Here is a 24,049-nt window from a genome sequence, read left to right as displayed (position 1 = left end):
GTGTGGGATGATTGACGGGCTACTAATGTGTCCAAGTAGTTCCAACTATGATGTTTCTTATAGTGGTGTTGATGCACTTATTGCTCCAGATCAAAGAGAGGATATGAACGGTGATAACAAGGATCGGGTAGTCGAAATTCGAGGATATACTAGAGACTCAACTGCGTTGCATTATTCAAATAGGTTCGAGAAATCTGCATTCTGTATTTCAATTCGAAAACAATGGCATATATCGCGATACGGACAGGAAAACTTTATAAACCTTATCATTATGATGTTAATGAGATAAACGTCTTGAATCAGTTAGAAATTGTTAGTTTGGTATTGAAGGAATTGATATAGGTACCTTATTCAGAAGCAATCACAGAAGGATGTGTACTGTGCCAATATGATTTTGAAAGGCTTCCATATTGTCAATGGAATGCAGACCTTGCCTAGAAAATAGATAATACAGAATATGATTCCTTTGGTTAAATCATTGTCTATTCTTTATATTCAATTTTGAAAGTTACCTATTTGGGTTTCATCTATTGAAACTAAGACCTTATAAAACGATTACACTGAAAAAACGTGACGGCTATAAATAAACAAGTTGCTGCTATTTACAACCGAGTAACTTGCTTCGGAGGGAGCCTGCAAAGTTTGTTGCTAAAATTAAACAAGTCAACTTTGTTAACGTATGTTGGTAATATAAACCCACTAAGCTGGTCAAAAAATACGTATTAAAGGTTTGTTGCTTTTAACCTATTCACTCAGTAAATATAACTTACCTACTTACTATAGTGAATCGCGTTACTCTGTTAACAATACCCAACGTGCTCTGTTGTTTTTAGCAAAGTTGTTTCGTAAAACTAGCTAAGTAACACGATAATGTTAATCATATTTATTGGGTAGGGACAGCCAATCTACTTTGTTACTTCTACTCAATTGAAAATTTGAATACGTAGCCAAGTTACTGGGTACTGTCAATCGTGTTCATTGGTTAACTATAACTAAATATACTCTGTTCTTTCTAGTCAATTAAGATTGGTATATTTAGCCAAGTTACTTTGTATTCTTAGGCGGGTTTATTAGGTAACCATAGCTAAAATACTTTGTTGCAAGTACTAATTCAAACGACACATATTAAGCTATATATTTTCAGTATAAGCTGACCTGTGAATGTTTGTAAAACCTATACAAGGTGTAACAGAAAGGGGATATACACATTCGAACAGGGCGTGATGCACTGATGAAACTGAACAACGTTTCCCAAGGAAAATGGGTCGAAAGATGAAAAAAAAATTAAACCTCTCCATTATTTTCATCTTTTGACATTATGTTCTTTGGGAAAATTGTTCAGTTTCATCAGTAGGTACATCACGCCCTGCTTAGATGTGTAACCCCTTTCTGTTACACCCTGTATGCAATGTGAAGTCAGCTCATACTGAAAATATTTACCTAGTTCGATATGTTGTCATTTGTACCATTATTAGTGCAGGGAGCAAAATTTTGGCATTTTGGCAAAAAAAGCCAATGAAACGTTCATGTAGGAAAATAACACTCATTTTACCGACACACCAAAAACTTATAAGAAACTGAAAGAAAATTATGCACATTAATGAAATTAGCTTTATTCAGTACACGATACAATCATTTCAAGTAACATACTACTTACACTTAGATACTACTACTTTTAAAAATAGTACACAATTCACAATGTCAAGAAACAATAACTATTTTGTGTTTTAATTTTCACAATAACAGGGTTAAATATAAATCATGAGTAAACTTTTAAGGAATGACTCACACTACGAACCTGAACAACTTTAATTAGGTCTATACCTAATCCAAAGCCAAATCCAACATCGTAAAAGAAATATCAGCTGTTTCATATACAAAAGTGGAATTATCTACTCTGCCAAAATCTACGGAACAGCTGATTTTATTTCGCGATGTTGGAGTTTGTTCTATAATGAAAGTGGTTTAGGTTTGTTTACATAAAAACAAACAACCATTATGGTAATGTAAGCAAGTTACTACATCTAAAAATTTTACTTATATGTATTTGATAAGTCAAAAGTTTAGGCAAAAACTATAGAATAAGTTAGGAGAATAAGTAATCTTTTTGATCTAATAATTTTATTACAACCCAACAAGTAAAACCGTTATTTTAAACATTTGAATTTATTCTCATTGAAACATAATTCACATTCGTCGTCGGGAAAATGATCAAAAATGCTAAAACTTAAACATTTTTTCCACCAAAAAAAAAAATTAAAGTACAATAAGCTCTTTACATATTATATGGGAACTATATCCTTCCTAATGTAATTTACTAAAGTAATAGGTATTTAATAAAGTAATAAGTATATGACAATATCTTGCTTGATCAGAAGTAACTTACTAATTCAAATATTTTTGGCTTGATTGTGGGGAAGCTTTCAGTGATATATTGTCCTTTGGTTTTCACAATCTTTTTCTAGCTGTAAAAAATAAAAAAAACCTAAGTAAATATTATACAAAAGTAATTAAACTAAAGCAGACAAAAAATTCAAAAAATTGAACTCACCAGAAGATATCCTTTGGGTTTTTTAAGAGCCGCATATTCATTGTATTGAGGTATTGGAGCTATAGTTAACTATTTTGCAGCAATTAGCTTCGTCTCTGTAGAGTCTTGCCACTTTAGTTCTACGCTTGTCCATGGCTGTTTTTGAGCCCTAATAGTTTGTCTTCTGCATCTTGCTCTTCTATAATAGTTTGATTAAAATTCAAAATGATGATGAAAAGTTTTTAATGTAAATTTGAATCTGCCTTGTAGGTGCTGAGGCGGCGCTTCAACAGACACGTTCGTCACTCGACTATGATTTGATAGAAATGGCTGACTTTGCGGGCTACGCAGCCAATTCCTTGTTTCATTTTTATCAAGTTACTCGGTCAAAAATAGTATTCGCTCCATTGTTAATTGCCGAGCTGTGCTTATCTCCCAATAGATAAGTTACTTGTTTGTTTTTAAGTAAGAAACACGGTTATATGCATCATAGAAAGTTATTTAATTTTAGCCAAATAATATTATGTCTAAATTTAAATGATTTACTTGTCATTCAATCATTATGTAAGCTTGTTTATTTTTAACCGAACTCTGTGTAAATAGTAGCCAACTATGGTTAAGTCTAAAATTAAATAACTTGCTTATCATTAAATAATAACGTAAGCTTGTCTATTTTGAACCTAATTCGGTAAAGGTAATATTGACCGAGTCGGTAATTTTGAAATAAATAAGTACTTTTTTAATAATAGCCAAGAATATTTAGCAATACTTGCTTGTATAATACTAGCAAAGCTTTAATGCATATTTTAAATATGTCTTAATTGAATGCAGCAGAATAATTTTTAACCGAGCTAAATTGGTACTTTGCTAAAGAAAATTTTTCTCAGTGTATTATTTACAATTAGCGGTCTATTCTTTACTTTTTACTAGGTCTTTACTATGTTCCTGAAATATTATATTTGGTATAATATTTCACAAGTTGCTGGTCACATATGTATACTAATATTATAAAACTGAAAAGTATTTTTTTTTTGTCTATTTGTTTGTTTGAACGCGCTAATCTCGGGAACTACTGGTCCGATTTGAAAAATTCTTTCAGTGTTAGATAGCCCATTTATCGAGGAAGGCTATAGGTATATCATCACGCTAAGACGGAGCGGAACAATGCGGGTGAAACCGCGGGGCACAGCTAGCGTATTATAATACATCAAACAGTAAACCGTCGTGATAATTAGAATTAACTTGTCAAGCGTGTTAAAATGTTAACATGTACGAAATATAATTGACATAAAATACAATAATTTATCTCTGCGTGAATAAATATCACTAGTTGATATTTTGTGTAACATTTAATAAGTAGGATGTAGTGGACGCTGGACACCATTATTTTATAATATGTGTTTAATACATACGTATTTGAGTATTCGTTTATAACACTAATGTGGAGATCACCTTTAGGCCTTAATGCTTAAGGTAAGCCCTGTAGCATTTGCTATTTGAAATTTATTTGAATTGTAAGTTCACGTTTGATGTTTCAGTGTGTTTGTTTTTATGGTGAGATCTATCTTCCCTTTCTTATAATCTCATACCGAACCCGAATCCCTTCTTCCCAATACATCGGTTATTGCGAATCTATTCGGAAAATGACGCTAAATGCTAAAAATGAGCTGACATTAGTTTCTCTCGTTTAAATGATCATTAGAGAATGGCTCCAGGTTTAAAAATATGTATGACATTATATTTTTAACGATAAACTACATTTCTATAAAACATATAATTTATAAATAATAAATATCTCATGTCTGAATATTCAATGACACTTTATTTATAGGCGTATACATATTTATTTTTCCTACACTAGAACTGAATAGTCAGAAAGTATTTGTAAACAACATGCTGGTATATGCGTGTATTTGACACAATGTTATCGTTCGATCGATTTGAACTTGCGTCCTTCAACGATTAACGTGTTTTAAAACGGCTTGATTAAAATTACGAATCGTACCGTGACGTGTGACGAATGGACAGTGGACACGTGCAAGACTTGTGCTACGGGAAACATTTACTGTGTTTCACGTAACAAATTTTTAAAAAGAAAATTATTTTAAAATTGTTTTTTAAGCGTAATTTCTATAAATTTAAGTTTCAAAATTTATATTAGATAATTAAGAAATAGTTATCAGTTTGTGTCGGGGACACTTGTGTGCTACGAAATTTGTACTATGCGTCTGAACTACCGCATTATTTAAACATGGCCAAATGTAAAGTATCCTACGGGTAATGTTTTGTATTTAAAATGCACATTGTACAATATTATTTCTGAATTTTTCCTTGTTGCTTCGACGTCCTTTCTCGTTAAAACGGTAAAAGAGAAATATCAAGTTGCGCGTGCTACATTCGAATTCATAGTTTTTCCTTTCTGATGCATAAAATATTCGTATGTACATATTTTCTTATTTTATGGGTCCATAGAAACTTTGACGTCACACGTGCAAATCTCTATAGATAAAAATGAATCCCTATTTCCCTTGGTCTCGGCGTCACGCGTGAACGGGTGGACCTATCTCAATTATTATATTTTTATTATATTCCTTGAATTACGAGGATGGTTCTAATGGAGAGAAAACGTAAATATGTACCACGGGCGAAGCCGGGGCAGACCGCTAGTAATATAATATTAATAAAGTTAATATTTGATCAAACGCCGTGGAACATTCGTTCTATCCACGTTTTATCGGATTATCCTTGTCTAGACATGATTTGGGACGAGTTTATGCAAACGGGTCCAAACAACCAAAAGTGACATGTATGAAAATAATCTATAAGAAAATTCTAGAAACGATTATTTTATTGGTATATCTCAGGTCAATTAATGAGAACCGGACAAACCTAATGGAAATGTTCTTCATGGTCTTAAAATAGCATTAAAACATACTATATTGTTCAAATTATCACTTGTTCATCGCGAATATACCAATATCACACGGTTTTACTCACTAGTCAATTCATTTACGCACAATTTGTAACTAATATCAATCGAAACATCGTTCGCGCAAATAAAACTTTTACCCAAACGTTTATTACTCTTAAATACAGATACTATCGGTTTCATAAACAAACTTTATAAGTGTTGAACAATATCTGGCGAGCTGCCAGTGCAACAAGTTTCTTGAGCAAGTTCAAGGTAACGTATTATGCAATATCATTTCTCCGATTGCCAAAAATAACTATAGGGCTTAACGACTGGGGACATTTGCAATATTTATTTTGGTGACATATAAGTGATGTTGTTTGTTTAGCGTTTTGACTATTGGCATTATTAGAGTTGAACCAACCGAAATACTGAATAAAAAAAAATGTGTGCGTCTACTAGAGTACACACGTAAGAAGTGAAATTTCTTTATGACCTTATTTTTCAACTTTACAGAAATTCGCGTGATAGATAATATATAAGAAAAAGATGGCGCGTAATGGAAAAATATCACGCGTAACCGGCGCAACGAAAAAACGTTACACTAAATTTTTTTCCAACCCCGATAAAGAAAATTCACTAAAAAAAAAACTTAAAAATTTTGCTTTGATTTTTTTTGGTTACACTATGCATATTTGACTTTTACTGAGGCCCTATGCTCCACGAGGAGTTAAAGGAACAATCATCATGCATATTTGACACATAACTGTCATTCATTAATTGCAAATATTAGATTTCAAACTTTATCGTACTTACCGATGCGACCATAGACTTGTTATTTAGATTTCTATGGATGCGACATAACGTGGCATATTTTAATTAACCCATTGAGCCCCAAGCGGCCCGATCGGTCCCAGACACAATACATTTTCTATTGTGTCTGTGGTTCCGGGGCCTAAGTTACTAACTCAATTTCATGGTAATGTCGTACCCCATGTAGGACATACCATTTAATTTTTTACAGTGGTAAAGTGATACTTACAGGTTATAAAAATATGTAGGTATGTACAGAAATTCGCTCTAATATGTATGAAATTGTTGTCTCTAGGGGGTGCCATTTCGAATTTAATATTGCGTAGCACCTTAGGCTGTAACTCGAAGACCTAAAACGATAGCCAATTTGAAAAATCATAAGTATTTGTATGTTTTCTTTACGAAAGAACTTATATATTCTAACTTACATGTTGTTAAGTTTATTGTTGACATGTTAAAAAAAAATTAAACTAAAGAACGTTGATTAAAAATCAGCTCTATTTTTTTATCAATGTCGACGGAGATATTTATTGTTTGTGTAAGGTAAAATATAAAATTTAAATTTGAACAAACGTGCTGAGAACATGCATATTAAGTACTATATGCATGTTCATGTATGCATGTTCCTATAAAGTATTTTTACAACGATACATAATAAAATCTTCCACTTTTCACTTTTCTGTAATCGGTTTGCTTTCAGTTTTTTATTTCCAAGTTTTTGTGGGCTAAAGGATTTGTCAATATCAATGAATAGCGTTGTAATGTACTGCTTATTACCATTTATTTAAAAAGGCTGATACAATATCTTGTTTCACTCAAAATTACTCCAAGTTTCATAAATTATAAGAATTATAGTCTGTTTTAATCATAATTATAGTCTAGGTCGGGGAGAGATATTTTTTGGAACAGACAGACATTACGTCATACTTTGTGGCGCGTTGTAAAGTGATTTAAATAATAATTAATTAGACAATGCTGTTTAACCACTCTAGTACCTACGTTTTGTCTCGACAAATAATATTTTTGGTGTAGAATAAAATTCATGAAATGTTTAACGCTAATTAAAGATATTTAATATTTTTTCTAGCCCTGTAAACGGCGTTTTGTAAATGAAATGTACCTACTCAATTAAGGAATGTTTTCTTATTTCTAAAATAACAACATTATAACTTGAATTTATATTTTTTGGTTTTTATGGCATTCAAATGCTTTATAAATATAAATTTATAAAGGATAGAAAAAATTCGATCACGAGGCGGGACTTGAACCCGCATCCTTCGCGCCATTCCGGGGCGGATGCCTAACCAACTCAGCCACTCGTGACCCGCCTGAGCAATCGAATTTATTCTATCCTTTCAGTTTTATGTGTCTTAAGGGACACACCGCGCGCCATCTATTGAGATGATTTAACAACCATTTCAACCAATATGAAGCACTTTTCAGTGAATACAATATTGTAACGATGGAACACGACCTTTTCTTGAATTTATATTTTTTGGTTTTTATGGCATTCAAATGCTTTATAAATATAAATTTATAAAGGATAGAAAAAATTCGATCACGAGGCGGGACTTGAACCCGCATCCTTCGCGCCATTCCGGGGCGGATGCCTAACCAACTCAGCCACTCGTGACCCGCCTGAGCAATCGAATTTATTCTATCCTTTCAGTTTTATGTGTCTTAAGGGACACACCGCGCGCCATCTATTGAGATGATTTAACAACCATTTCAACCAATATGAAGCACTTTTCAGTGAATACAATATTGTAACGATGGAACACGACCTTTTCTTGAATTTATATTTTTTGGTTTTTATGGCATTCAAATGCTTTATAAATATAAATTTATAAAGGATAGAAAAAATTCGATCACGAGGCGGGACTTGAACCCGCATCCTTCGCGCCATTCCGGGGCGGATGCCTAACCAACTCAGCCACTCGTGACCCGCCTGAGCAATCGAATTTATTCTATCCTTTCAGTTTTATGTGTCTTAAGGGACACACCGCGCGCCATCTATTGAGATGATTTAACAACCATTTCAACCAATATGAAGCACTTTTCAGTGAATACAATATTGTAACGATGGAACACGACCTTTTCTTGAATTTATATTTTTTGGTTTTTATGGCATTCAAATGCTTTATAAATATAAATTTATAAAGGATAGAAAAAATTCGATCACGAGGCGGGACTTGAACCCGCATCCTTCGCGCCATTCCGGGGCGGATGCCTAACCAACTCAGCCACTCGTGACCCGCCTGAGCAATCGAATTTATTCTATCCTTTCAGTTTTATGTGTCTTAAGGGACACACCGCGCGCCATCTATTGAGATGATTTAACAACCATTTCAACCAATATGAAGCACTTTTCAGTGAATACAATATTGTAACGATGGAACACGACCTTTTCTTGAATTTATATTTTTTGGTTTTTATGGCATTCAAATGCTTTATAAATATAAATTTATAAAGGATAGAAAAAATTCGATCACGAGGCGGGACTTGAACCCGCATCCTTCGCGCCATTCCGGGGCGGATGCCTAACCAACTCAGCCACTCGTGACCCGCCTGAGCAATCGAATTTATTCTATCCTTTCAGTTTTATGTGTCTTAAGGGACACACCGCGCGCCATCTATTGAGATGATTTAACAACCATTTCAACCAATATGAAGCACTTTTCAGTGAATACAATATTGTAACGATGGAACACGACCTTTTCTTGAATTTATATTTTTTGGTTTTTATGGCATTCAAATGCTTTATAAATATAAATTTATAAAGGATAGAAAAAATTCGATCACGAGGCGGGACTTGAACCCGCATCCTTCGCGCCATTCCGGGGCGGATGCCTAACCAACTCAGCCACTCGTGACCCGCCTGAGCAATCGAATTTATTCTATCCTTTCAGTTTTATGTGTCTTAAGGGACACACCGCGCGCCATCTATTGAGATGATTTAACAACCATTTCAACCAATATGAAGCACTTTTCAGTGAATACAATATTGTAACGATGGAACACGACCTTTTCTTGAATTTATATTTTTTGGTTTTTATGGCATTCAAATGCTTTATAAATATAAATTTATAAAGGATAGAAAAAATTCGATCACGAGGCGGGACTTGAACCCGCATCCTTCGCGCCATTCCGGGGCGGATGCCTAACCAACTCAGCCACTCGTGACCCGCCTGAGCAATCGAATTTATTCTATCCTTTCAGTTTTATGTGTCTTAAGGGACACACCGCGCGCCATCTATTGAGATGATTTAACAACCATTTCAACCAATATGAAGCACTTTTCAGTGAATACAATATTGTAACGATGGAACACGACCTTTTCTTGAATTTATATTTTTTGGTTTTTATGGCATTCAAATGCTTTATAAATATAAATTTATAAAGGATAGAAAAAATTCGATCACGAGGCGGGACTTGAACCCGCATCCTTCGCGCCATTCCGGGGCGGATGCCTAACCAACTCAGCCACTCGTGACCCGCCTGAGCAATCGAATTTATTCTATCCTTTCAGTTTTATGTGTCTTAAGGGACACACCGCGCGCCATCTATTGAGATGATTTAACAACCATTTCAACCAATATGAAGCACTTTTCAGTGAATACAATATTGTAACGATGGAACACGACCTTTTCTTGAATTTATATTTTTTGGTTTTTATGGCATTCAAATGCTTTATAAATATAAATTTATAAAGGATAGAAAAAATTCGATCACGAGGCGGGACTTGAACCCGCATCCTTCGCGCCATTCCGGGGCGGATGCCTAACCAACTCAGCCACTCGTGACCCGCCTGAGCAATCGAATTTATTCTATCCTTTCAGTTTTATGTGTCTTAAGGGACACACCGCGCGCCATCTATTGAGATGATTTAACAACCATTTCAACCAATATGAAGCACTTTTCAGTGAATACAATATTGTAACGATGGAACACGACCTTTTCTTGAATTTATATTTTTTGGTTTTTATGGCATTCAAATGCTTTATAAATATAAATTTATAAAGGATAGAAAAAATTCGATCACGAGGCGGGACTTGAACCCGCATCCTTCGCGCCATTCCGGGGCGGATGCCTAACCAACTCAGCCACTCGTGACCCGCCTGAGCAATCGAATTTATTCTATCCTTTCAGTTTTATGTGTCTTAAGGGACACACCGCGCGCCATCTATTGAGATGATTTAACAACCATTTCAACCAATATGAAGCACTTTTCAGTGAATACAATATTGTAACGATGGAACACGACCTTTTCTTGAATTTATATTTTTTGGTTTTTATGGCATTCAAATGCTTTATAAATATAAATTTATAAAGGATAGAAAAAATTCGATCACGAGGCGGGACTTGAACCCGCATCCTTCGCGCCATTCCGGGGCGGATGCCTAACCAACTCAGCCACTCGTGACCCGCCTGAGCAATCGAATTTATTCTATCCTTTCAGTTTTATGTGTCTTAAGGGACACACCGCGCGCCATCTATTGAGATGATTTAACAACCATTTCAACCAATATGAAGCACTTTTCAGTGAATACAATATTGTAACGATGGAACACGACCTTTTCTTGAATTTATATTTTTTGGTTTTTATGGCATTGTTGCATATGGCATGTTAAATCATCTCAATAGATGGCGCGCGGTGTGTCCCTTAAGACACATAAAACTGAAAGGATAGAATAAATTCGATTGCTCAGGCGGGTCACGAGTGGCTGAGTTGGTTAGGCATCCGCCCCGGAATGGCGCGAAGGATGCGGGTTCAAGTCCCGCCTCGTGATCGAATTTTTTCTATCCTTTATAAATTTATATTTATAAAGCATTTGAATGCCATAAAAACCAAAAAATATAAATTCAAGAAAAGGTCGTGTTCCATCGTTACAATATTGTATTCACTGAAAAGTGCTTCATATTGGTTGAAATGGTTGTTAAATCATCTCAATAGATGGCGCGCGGTGTGTCCCTTAAGACACATAAAACTGAAAGGATAGAATAAATTCGATTGCTCAGGCGGGTCACGAGTGGCTGAGTTGGTTAGGCATCCGCCCCGGAATGGCGCGAAGGATGCGGGTTCAAGTCCCGCCTCGTGATCGAATTTTTTCTATCCTTTATAAATTTATATTTATAAAGCATTTGAATGCCATAAAAACCAAAAAATATAAATTCAAGAAAAGGTCGTGTTCCATCGTTACAATATTGTATTCACTGAAAAGTGCTTCATATTGGTTGAAATGGTTGTTAAATCATCTCAATAGATGGCGCGCGGTGTGTCCCTTAAGACACATAAAACTGAAAGGATAGAATAAATTCGATTGCTCAGGCGGGTCACGAGTGGCTGAGTTGGTTAGGCATCCGCCCCGGAATGGCGCGAAGGATGCGGGTTCAAGTCCCGCCTCGTGATCGAATTTTTTCTATCCTTTATAAATTTATATTTATAAAGCATTTGAATGCCATAAAAACCAAAAAATATAAATTCAAGAAAAGGTCGTGTTCCATCGTTACAATATTGTATTCACTGAAAAGTGCTTCATATTGGTTGAAATGGTTGTTAAATCATCTCAATAGATGGCGCGCGGTGTGTCCCTTAAGACACATAAAACTGAAAGGATAGAATAAATTCGATTGCTCAGGCGGGTCACGAGTGGCTGAGTTGGTTAGGCATCCGCCCCGGAATGGCGCGAAGGATGCGGGTTCAAGTCCCGCCTCGTGATCGAATTTTTTCTATCCTTTATAAATTTATATTTATAAAGCATTTGAATGCCATAAAAACCAAAAAATATAAATTCAAGAAAAGGTCGTGTTCCATCGTTACAATATTGTATTCACTGAAAAGTGCTTCATATTGGTTGAAATGGTTGTTAAATCATCTCAATAGATGGCGCGCGGTGTGTCCCTTAAGACACATAAAACTGAAAGGATAGAATAAATTCGATTGCTCAGGCGGGTCACGAGTGGCTGAGTTGGTTAGGCATCCGCCCCGGAATGGCGCGAAGGATGCGGGTTCAAGTCCCGCCTCGTGATCGAATTTTTTCTATCCTTTATAAATTTATATTTATAAAGCATTTGAATGCCATAAAAACCAAAAAATATAAATTCAAGAAAAGGTCGTGTTCCATCGTTACAATATTGTATTCACTGAAAAGTGCTTCATATTGGTTGAAATGGTTGTTAAATCATCTCAATAGATGGCGCGCGGTGTGTCCCTTAAGACACATAAAACTGAAAGGATAGAATAAATTCGATTGCTCAGGCGGGTCACGAGTGGCTGAGTTGGTTAGGCATCCGCCCCGGAATGGCGCGAAGGATGCGGGTTCAAGTCCCGCCTCGTGATCGAATTTTTTCTATCCTTTATAAAATTTATATTTATAAAGCATTTGAATGCCATAAAAACCAAAAAATATAAATTCAAGAAAAGGTCGTGTTCCATCGTTACAATATTGTATTCACTGAAAAGTGCTTCATATTGGTTGAAATGGTTGTTAAATCATCTCAATAGATGGCGCGCGGTGTGTCCCTTAAGACACATAAAACTGAAAGGATAGAATAAATTCGATTGCTCAGGCGGGTCACGAGTGGCTGAGTTGGTTAGGCATCCGCCCCGGAATGGCGCGAAGGATGCGGGTTCAAGTCCCGCCTCGTGATCGAATTTTTTCTATCCTTTATAAATTTATATTTATAAAGCATTTGAATGCCATAAAAACCAAAAAATATAAATTCAAGAAAAGGTCGTGTTCCATCGTTACAATATTGTATTCACTGAAAAGTGCTTCATATTGGTTGAAATGGTTGTTAAATCATCTCAATAGATGGCGCGCGGTGTGTCCCTTAAGACACATAAAACTGAAAGGATAGAATAAATTCGATTGCTCAGGCGGGTCACGAGTGGCTGAGTTGGTTAGGCATCCGCCCCGGAATGGCGCGAAGGATGCGGGTTCAAGTCCCGCCTCGTGATCGAATTTTTTCTATCCTTTATAAATTTATATTTATAAAGCATTTGAATGCCATAAAAACCAAAAAATATAAATTCAAGAAAAGGTCGTGTTCCATCGTTACAATATTGTATTCACTGAAAAGTGCTTCATATTGGTTGAAATGGTTGTTAAATCATCTCAATAGATGGCGCGCGGTGTGTCCCTTAAGACACATAAAACTGAAAGGATAGAATAAATTCGATTGCTCAGGCGGGTCACGAGTGGCTGAGTTGGTTAGGCATCCGCCCCGGAATGGCGCGAAGGATGCGGGTTCAAGTCCCGCCTCGTGATCGAATTTTTTCTATCCTTTATAAATTTATATTTATAAAGCATTTGAATGCCATAAAAACCAAAAAATATAAATTCAAGAAAAGGTCGTGTTCCATCGTTACAATATTGTATTCACTGAAAAGTGCTTCATATTGGTTGAAATGGTTGTTAAATCATCTCAATAGATGGCGCGCGGTGTGTCCCTTAAGACACATAAAACTGAAAGGATAGAATAAATTCGATTGCTCAGGCGGGTCACGAGTGGCTGAGTTGGTTAGGCATCCGCCCCGGAATGGCGCGAAGGATGCGGGTTCAAGTCCCGCCTCGTGATCGAATTTTTTCTATCCTTTATAAATTTATATTTATAAAGCATTTGAATGCCATAAAAACCAAAAAATATAAATTCAAGAAAAGGTCGTGTTCCATCGTTACAATATTGTATTCACTGAAAAGTGCTTCATATTGGTTGAAATGGTTGTTAAATCATCTCAATAGATGGCGCGCGGTGTGTCCCTTAAGACACATAAAACTGAAAGGATAGAATAAATTCGATTGCTCAGGCGGGTCACGAGTGGCTGAGTTGGTTAGGCATCCGCCCCGGAATGGCGCGAAGGATGCGGGTTCAAGTCCCGCCTCGTGATCGAATTTTTTCTATCCTTTATAAATTTATATTTATAAAGCATTTGAATGCCATAAAAACCAAAAAATATAAATTCAAGAAAAGGTCGTGTTCCATCGTTACAATATTGTATTCACTGAAAAGTGCTTCATATTGGTTGAAATGGTTGTTAAATCATCTCAATAGATGGCGCGCGGTGTGTCCCTTAAGACACATAAAACTGAAAGGATAGAATAAATTCGATTGCTCAGGCGGGTCACGAGTGGCTGAGTTGGTTAGGCATCCGCCCCGGAATGGCGCGAAGGATGCGAGTTCAAGTCCCGCCTCGTGATCGAATTTTTTCTATCCTTTATAAATTTATAACATTATAACTTTTTAGACGTCATACTTCTTGTTTAGAGCCCTATTACAGTAAATATAAATATTGATATGAATGAGTGCGGATTATTTTGGAAAATGTCGTGCGCTTAACTACCCCTTAGTACCCATAAAACTATGCCGTAAAATATTTATGAAGTTAATGAGAACGTAATGGGCTTGTACGAGTCTTAATTGATACTTTATTATCGAATCGTATTAGTGGTGTAATGGAAGCCCTAGTTTTATATCTAGATTAAATAAGTGCGCACTTAGTTAGTAGGTATGTTGTTGTCAAATGCAAATCTGATATCACACACATAAGATTTAAACACACTCTTTCTTTGGAAGTATTGTATAAAAGGTATCTAAAGTTCAAAAAAATTAGATCATTTAGTTTGTTAAGCCATAATAATTTTTAAATTAAAGCTGTGATACAAATTTTATAAAATTGAAGATTTATTTGCTCGCGCGTTGAACGCTCCGATTTTAGGTTGGTACACTAATGTTCTAATTGAAAGATTCTTACTTATCAGTTATCAGGGAAGGCAATATAAAATCACACCAATACCTAATACTAATAAGAGCGGATCAGTTGTGAAAAATGTTGCAAAAGCGGAAAATGTATTCTGTTTAAGACGAAATGGCGTGGGTCAGTAGTAGTGGAATAAAATCGTATAAGGTAACCTACTTTTATATTATGTAGCATTGTTTATTCTAACAACCAATTATCCATCAAATGAACATTTCAATCTACCACTGAAATAGATATTTAGAACAAAGAGGATTTATATGAGAAACCGTGCAATCTGTATGGAGTAAGAAATAAATTTTCGTTCAAGCCTCACTAATCGCAACACAATTTCACATTAGAAGCATTCTACGTCACAAAATTGCAATGCGTATGGCCCAACGCCAAATAATGTATTCGATTGATTGCAATCGCTTTCAATATACCCCTTTATTGCCCATTCATAAGGTTTATATTCCTAATCGACGTTTTATTGTTGTAATGAGGTGGTATGCGCGTATCGTATTTCTGATAGATTAGCCTGTGTCATCGTTAAATTGGATTCGAGTATAGAAGTAAATTATTTGAATACTAATGGCTAAAATTACCGCTTCTTAAGACGTGACAAATATGGAAATTGCTATTTGAAAATATGGTAATTGAGATGAAGATTTAGAAAGGCGTGCAAGGAATTATGCCTTTAAGTGTTATTACTTATTAGTATTTTAATGATGATTTTGCGAGGAGTAAACATTTTATACAAAGTTACTGCCAATACCTGTCACCTTATTACTAGACCATTGTTCCCTTCTGAGGTAAGAGACAGTATTTCACGTTTATTCTATACCTACTAGGTGGTTTGGTTATAGGTATTATGTTTCATATGGTTGTAATGAAATGCCATTTCATCAATATTCAAATTTGCCGCGATTCGTGCGTTCACGTTATCTGTGGCACGGATTGACGTAGCGGTAAGAAAAAATGGCGAGAAAGGATTAAAGTATTGTGTGCTGGTGTGCAACGCAATTTATAATAAAACTGAAAGATAGAAGGGATATAATTGGGGATTTATTATATGTGGACTTTAAAATGTCGTTTCTTTTAATTTACAGGTGAGATTACATATGTTAAGTTGTTGTAGTAACAAACTATTTGTATGTTAAACTATTGTGAAAACTATTAAAATAAAACTTTTAATTTACAGAGAAACAAATTGGTTTCCTTGAAAATCCTCAATAATATATCTTATATGGTTAAGTGTGTAATAATTAATCGACATTCTTTATCATTCGGCTTTCTCATTCTATATAATTTTGAAAACAACAGTATGTATACGCTTTCTTTATTCTGTTCTTAATAACTAATATTTTAAATACTTTTGTTCCTTGTTTAACAACAGTTTAATCCGTGTTAATTAAAATTAATGACAGATAATGTAGGTATAATTTATTTGCGTATTTGCGTGCATTTGATTTCAAGCAAATTCTATACTTAGGTATGTAATATTACAGAATTACAAGAACAACTTATTATGCCAATTATAATTTAGTATTAAATACGTTACTTGAAACCGCGTTATTTATTACAACAGACACTTGATTTTTAACTATTTAATTAAATTAATAGGTACCTAATACAGGGTGGCCCGTTTACAGTGGTCCAAAAATTTTTTTCAGCTTGAGAGCATCATGAGTAATCATTTAAAACAAACTTTAGTTAAGCGAAAACTTATGGTTTAGAAATTATGAATTTTTTTTTTAAATAATCCGAAGTTTCAATGTTTTTGACACAAAACTACTCTGTTATGAAAACTACTGGACCGAATTGAATGAAATTTGGTGTAGGTATAGCGCAATAACCTACCTATCGCGCTATAGGCTCATCTTGTGTAAATAATTACACTGAATTTTTTTAATTTAACTTTTTCTGTAGTTTTTTGAATTTCTCGGCAAAATGTCGATTTTTCGAAAAAATCCTGTGAAAAAAAAATGTACCACCAAGGTTTTGCTGGTACTGCTAAAAACTTCCTTAACATAAGGTTATTCTTTACACAAAAAATCATAGTTGTCCTTCGATTGTAACATCTTCAAAAACAATATCATGTGCATTCAACACATGAAAATCGAAAAATTACGAAATTTACCAAAATTCAATTTTAATCATTTGGAACGGCCAATTTTTGGTTAAAGAACCATTTATTGCCATAAAAGTCGTTACAAATCAGTATTCACATGGCTATAAAAGTTAAAATGAATGAAATAATTTTTTTACCTACTAGCCAAGATAACTTTACTTTATTCTAATGTCAATTTATAGAGTTTTTTTTTTTTGTTATTTAGTTATTAGGTTTAAATCTTAATAAAAGGTTTGGAGAATCAATAAAACAACATAAATATTAATTCACATATTGTTTATTTTTTACAAAAGGTTTTCGAAATGCCGTCCGCCTTTCGCTAAACATAATCTGCATCTGCGTAAGAAAATTTATTCGCAGCCTATTAAATGGCTGCCGGCTTTCTTTAATGGCTGTTATAGCCACTTGCATTTTCCTCCAATTCTTGCTCCGATGTGCTCTCCCGTGCGTACACAATCTCCTTAATGTATCCCCAAATGAAAAAATCAACGGGGTTCAAGTCGGGTGAACAGGCTGGCCAGTGGATGGTGCCACCGCGACCGATCCTCCTCTCCGGATAGGTATGAACCTATGGTATTAAATGGTATAATACCATAAACTGGTATACAAATGTACCTATGTATAATGAATTTATGGTTATTTATAGGCATAAATTCAAATGGCTATAACAGCCATTAAAGAAAGCCGGCAGCCATTTAATAGGCTGCGAAGTTTCTTACGCAGATGCAGATTATGTTTAGCGAAAGGCGGACGGCATTTCGAAAACCTTTTGTAAAAAATAAACAATATGTTAATTAATATTTATGTTGTTTTATTGATTCTCCAAACCTTTTATTAAGATTTAAACCTAAAAACTAAATAACAAAAAAAAAACTCTATAAATTGACATTAGAATAAAGTAAAGTTATCTTGGCTAGTAGGTAAAAAATTTATTTCATTCATTTTAACTTTTATAGCCATGTGAATACTGATGGCAATTACTTTTATGGCAATAAATGGTTCTTTAACCAAAAATTGGCCGTTCCAAATGATTAAAATTGAATTATGGTAAATTTCGTAATTTTTCGATTTTCATGTGTTAATGCACATGATATTGTTTTTGAAGATGTTACAATCGAAGGACAACTATGATTTTTTGTGTAAAGAATAACCTTATGTTAAGGAAGTTTTTAGCAGTACCAGCAAAACCTTGGTGGTACATTTTTTTTTCACAGGATTTTTTCGAAAAATCGACATTTTGCCGAGAAATTCAAAAAACTACTGAAAAAGTTAAATTAAAAAAATTCAGTGTAATTATTTACACAAGATGAGCCTATAGCGCGATAGGTAGGTTATTGCGCTATACCTATACCAAATTTCATTCAATTCGGTCCAGTAGTTTTCATAACAGAGTAGTTTTGTGTCAAAAACATTGAAACTTCGGATTATTTAAAAAAAAATTCATAATTTCTAAACCATAAGTTTTCGCTTAACTAAAGTTTGTTTTAAATGATTACTCATGATGCTCTCAAGCTGAAAAAAATTTTTGGACCACTGAAAACGGGCCACCCTGTATAAGCTAAATTAGACAATTATTTGGCTTCTGATATTAATTTAATTCATTAATTTGAAAACACAATTATTATTATACATACTTTCAAACGAGCATTGTATAATGTAATACAAAAGAATTAAACATTAACAAAAAAAATCTTTGTATATAAGGTTTTTGATTTCATTACTGCGTTATTCTTATAAATCAAAATTGTTAAAAAAATTTAGACATGATACATTGATCGTTTGTACTAAAATTGAACAGTGCAGGTCAGGAACATCACTTGTTGCGTTGCCCTTGACATGGGAAATAGGATAATAGGGCACCTGTTGCAACGGGTGCGAGCGGGACGGAAGATGTTTTTCATGATCAATAAAGAGATAGCTATATTGGACGTTCTGGAAGCTAAATTTCGTGAATGGGTAGTAAAAACGAATGGTGAATGGTGTGCATTATGGGTTTTTGAAATTAGAACAGTTTTTTTTTTAATTTGTTTGGATTTTAGAACGATAGTAATTATTATATTCGTATGTTCTTTTTATATTTCGAATGTATTCGAATTAGTTATGTGCTTTGTTTTTGGCGTAGTGTCGCATTTGGTTAATTATTTTTTCTGTTAATATAATAATGAAGGTATTGTGTATACTATGTTTTTTACTTTTTTCTGTGCTTCTTAATATAAGTACCTACGTTCTCAATTTTATCTGTGCTTCTAAATATAAGTAGGTATGTTCCCAATTTTATTTATATAAGGGATTGGAAACGTCATTATTTTAGCGTTACCTACGCCGAAATTTCACGTCGAAAAATCCATCAAGAATATTAAACATGACGTATTGTACATTATGTATGTATGGATTTGAATATGTTTAAGGCAAGTGATGCGTGTAAACGAAAAGTTATCTCTTTATGTATTTATGAAAAAATTATATAAATATTGTAATGGGGAAATGCTTCCGTAAATAGAATTTATATGGACATCAATGAATATATTAGAATATGTTACACATCAATATAGTTAAACGAGAATCTTTGATGGCTATGTAAATATGACATTGAATGGGTTGGTATAGATTTTAATTATAACGACGCGGGTGAATTTTTTCTACTCTTCAAAATTTTTCTATTTAAAACTAAGATAAAATGCAGAAAAACATGTTGCAACCATACCATTTTGCTTTCCTGTATCGTAAAAAGAATCACAAAGTCGTCTCAAATATTATAATATTTACACTCATACGTAATTTATGTTTTTGTAATATGAGATAAGTTATTATTAACATATTATGTATGAAATGTAATGCACGTGGTGTAACCTGAGGTGAATGTGCTGAGATGAAAGCGAAAGTAACAGTATAAATTTTGAAGAACCGTGTTAATAGGTGAATGGGTTGCAGCCGTTGCAGCATATATTTTGTACTAGCTTCGCCCGCGTAGTTAAAGAAAAACCCGCATAGTTCCCGTTCCTGTGGAATTTCCGGGTTAAAACCTATTCTTTATCCTTCCTCAGGTCTCATGCTATCTCTGTACCAAGTTTGAAGAAAATCGATGTAATACTTTTTGAGTTTAGCCCCGACATACATAAATACATACAGACAAACATAAAAAAAGACGTGTGGCACTGCCACGGTAAAGCTATTGCATAGCATGCCTTCAAGCCACACCTCCGAGCCCGTCGGAGTGGGGAGCGTGAGGTTTTTTCGTTACGGAATTTCTCGATTCGGTCCCCGCGCTCAAGTCCCGCGATAGAAGCTATGCAATAGCTTAAAAAATCTAAAAACGATATTTTTGGCTTCAGTATCTATTGTAGATCACGCATCGAGTATTAAAAAAAAAATCAATGTACAGTTTTGACTTTTCTTCGATTATAATATTATATGTAAATAGATGTAGCAACACTGTATTCGACGTATATTTCAGTCATCGGTCAGGGTCTTATTTTCCTAATCTTAGTTTCAGTTGACGGCGCCATATTCGATTTTACCCTTTCGGAAGTTGTCTTATGATTCGTCGTCTTGTTTGGTTTGAAGCGATTATCATAGCAGCTTTTATGATTTCGTATAATTTTAACATGTTCTTCCAATAAATATTAATTTTTCATCCTTATATTCGAGGGAAGCTCTAGAATTTTTTATAGTAAATAAGAACAAGGTCTCTTCTTTTTTCTGTATTAGGTACGTTTCAGATAAAATACTTGGCCTGTCACAACATCCTTCTCGATTTGATTACCTGAACAAATATAATTATAGATCAAATTTCATCATCCCGTATCATATTCTGAGATGTTTCCGTTTATTTAAGATTATTCATGTCTATTAAAATTCATATTACTTCAAGAACAGTGTTTCTGAGTAGTAAGTCACTTCTGTTATAATGGAAGCGCATTTTAGAGCTCATAACCCAAGATTTATTAAGCTTGTCGAATGCTTCCTTGTGTACGGCTAAATTTATAATAACCTCAATTTCTTTGGCTATTTCCATCTTGTCTTAGTATATAATACGTATACTTCTATATTATTCGAATTGTTCTCTTCTTCTCATTAGCTAAGTTAATTACAATACAAAATGCAAGTTATTAAATACGCAAATTGTGTGGGTCACATTCTGTTCAATATTTTCTGTTACCCCATACTTATATGAAACATTTGTTCCAGGGCGACAGGAGTGGCATACCATGTAGTGAAGGATTGTTACAATAAGTTTACATAACAAAATGGCTGACATCGATGAGCACGTGGACGACGTCGACTACGAATACGACATGACGAAAATACCGGAGATAGTCACGGATGATCTGCACGAGTCGTATGAGTCGGAGAAGAGTTATGGAGATAGGAGAGACTCCAAGGAGGGTTTTGGGGGGGAAGGAGACTCCGACAGCGGTGTAGACGGCGTAAGCAGTGGCTGCAGTACCGTGGACGATTGTCCCGTTGTGTCCATCAATGATGTCGTGGCGTACTATGATGACATCCGGCCGCGGAGGAGATATGTGCCCCAGCTCAACTACTACCGAGTGGATATTGAGAGGATGGCTTTGGACGCTGTTGTTCAGGTAAGATTTGATTAAGCTATTTGTGTTACGTTACGAGATCATCTACAACTAATGAGTTATAGGTACACGTAAACGTGCCGTATACACGTGTTTCGCCCAAAATATGAAACAATATTTCTTTATTATTAATGCCATATCTTCCGAATTCAGATATATAATGCACAAATCGTATGTCTTTCTGTGAAATCTAATAATCTGTTTCAGCTCCTTATACCTTAGAAGTTCACCTTTACGCATTAAATCTGACTTAAATATACATTGAGAGACTTACATGTATTAACGTTGTGATGATATTTTACCCATATCAACCCTGTGACGGGGGTAATAAAATTCATTTTCACTTGCGTTCCCAACAAAGTGAAATCAAATCTACCTTTCTCTTCTGAATAAGGTTTTACGTTCACAATATATCGTTATTATCTGATCACGAGGTGACGTTAATTAGGTTATGTATTGTGTTATTGAACAGATGTGTGGATATAGGCTCAGTGGATGAAGGCCTAGGATATGGAACTTTTATAAATAGACGCTTTCGTCAAATTTAATATTCTGGTATAAATTGACAGATTATTCACGGTAGGTTTAACACTACCCACGCCGTTTGGAAGTGGTCTAGAACAAATTATTCTAATGTTTTTCTAATTCTAGGAATAATTTGTTAATCGTCGTCATCCAGACTCCCACGGGATCAATATTAAATGTTGAAATATATAAAACCAGTCCTAGATGTCATATTGCTTTGCCAGTAATCCAATGATTACTTTAATACTAATGTATGGGATAGCTAATACATAGCTTGCTTTTAATATGCCATTTATGACGACTATTTTCCGGGAGCACGTGCTCATCGCCCCGCTCAGAGTGATCTAATTTATTCGCAGATTCACTCAATTCATTAAGATTGCAACCAAATAATACAATTTCAACTGGTAAGTACGTTTCTGAATCTTCCGAGAAATAGACACTTACTGGTTTAAACTACGAGTTTCTAGTCATCTAACTCCAAAAGAAAATTCCATTCAGGATGATAAAATCGGCTATGTTGTCGCTACTTACTTGTCATCCCGATGTCTATGTAAATATTCCCAAGCTCATTTTAAATAAAAAGTGCTCTGCCTTAGGCTCTATGTACAGGAATTTATAATTAAATCTAGTTTATTCTAGTTTTACCGGTCTAAGTGTGGGAAGATCCCACTAAATGTACTTAACTTATTGATCCGATCTATTTATAGTGAAGCGGCAAGGAACTCTGGAGACACAAACAACATTAATTTTATATTAATATTTTTAAGGCCTCAATGTTTTTTCGGTCTTCAGACATTTTTAGTATTAGATTTTATTAAGAGTACTAATGAATGGATATAATTTGTTATTAATTTTTAATGTCGCGTAAAACTTTGGAAGGATTTTTTGGAGCAGATTTCATACGTGGTTTAATTTGCACGGAAGTGGTAGATGAGAATTATTTACAACACAGGGAGGATGTGTTATGAATATCAATAACAATACATGTTTAATTTTTAACCGACTTCAATAAAAAGGAGGAGGTTATCAATTCGGCCGGTATGTTTTTTTTATTTTTTTTTTATGTATGTACACCGATTACTCCGAGGTTTCTGAACCGATTTACGTGATTCTTTTTTTGTTCGATGCGGGATGGTGTCGAATTGGTCCCATAAAAATTTTATTCGGATAGGCCCAGTAGTTTTTATTTTATGAGCATTTTTGTCTGTAGGTAATAAATTTTGCAAGTGCAAGTTTGAAGTCGGTTGTTTTTAACGCAGTTATTACTTGTAGTAACTTCAGAAGATGTTCCTTGATCCTCTGCAACGATTTAATCGTCGTCTTATTATTATCTTTGTTGTTGATTGATGATTTTTATTTTAAATAACAAAATAATTAGTTTTTATATTTATGTTTATGCGTACATAATTTAAGTCATGGCAATAGAGTCGACAACTAATTTCTAAAGAGCATTTTTTTTCGAAGTAGCATTTCTGGACGCGCCTTAAATATTTTCTTCCCCTTCTATAGTTTCCAATGAATGCACGTGTTTATTGCGAAATAAATATCCATAATATCAGAACTAAATCTAAGCATCGGTCTCAATTGAAAAAATGTTCTCATGAGCGTCGGTTCTCACAATTACAAGCTATTACATTGCCTTATCGCTTTGCCACCTGTACAATGATTCCTATGAAACGCATGTTACATTTGTGGACCAATTACAATAAAATTGTTGAAAATTTTTAAACTGATTGAGTTTAATCTTCATTTATATGATGCGAAGTAATAAATCAATCAAATTCAACATAAACCTTCAAAAAGAGCGTGTGTG

The 24,049-nt window shown here is 34.4% G+C and overlaps 1 protein-coding gene and 1 long non-coding RNA gene across 2 annotated transcripts in view; one reads left to right on the top strand and one right to left on the bottom strand.

Annotated features, from left to right (window-relative positions):
* The window catches only part of LOC123693104 (terminal nucleotidyltransferase 5C), a 186,320-nt gene that overhangs the window by 18,541 nt on the left and 143,730 nt on the right, over window positions 1-24,049 (top strand). The window contains exon 2 of the mRNA XM_045638065.1: window positions 21,314-21,711. Within this exon, the coding sequence (XP_045494021.1) occupies window positions 21,373-21,711 (339 nt within the window). The 5' untranslated portion in view covers window positions 21,314-21,372. The remainder of the gene's footprint in view (window positions 1-21,313; window positions 21,712-24,049) is intronic.
* Window positions 2,362-3,412, bottom strand: LOC123693105. The gene is made up of 2 exons (XR_006751651.1): window positions 2,552-3,412; window positions 2,362-2,465 (listed from the first exon to the last, which is right to left on the bottom strand). It is a non-coding gene; the product is annotated as an uncharacterized LOC123693105 (long non-coding RNA).

Source organism: Colias croceus, chromosome 7 (genome assembly GCF_905220415.1).
Source record: "Colias croceus chromosome 7, ilColCroc2.1".
Taxonomy (NCBI): Eukaryota; Metazoa; Arthropoda; class Insecta; order Lepidoptera; family Pieridae; genus Colias; species Colias croceus.
Note: the sequence above shows the minus strand (reverse complement) of the source record. Positions and strands in the feature narration are given on the sequence as shown.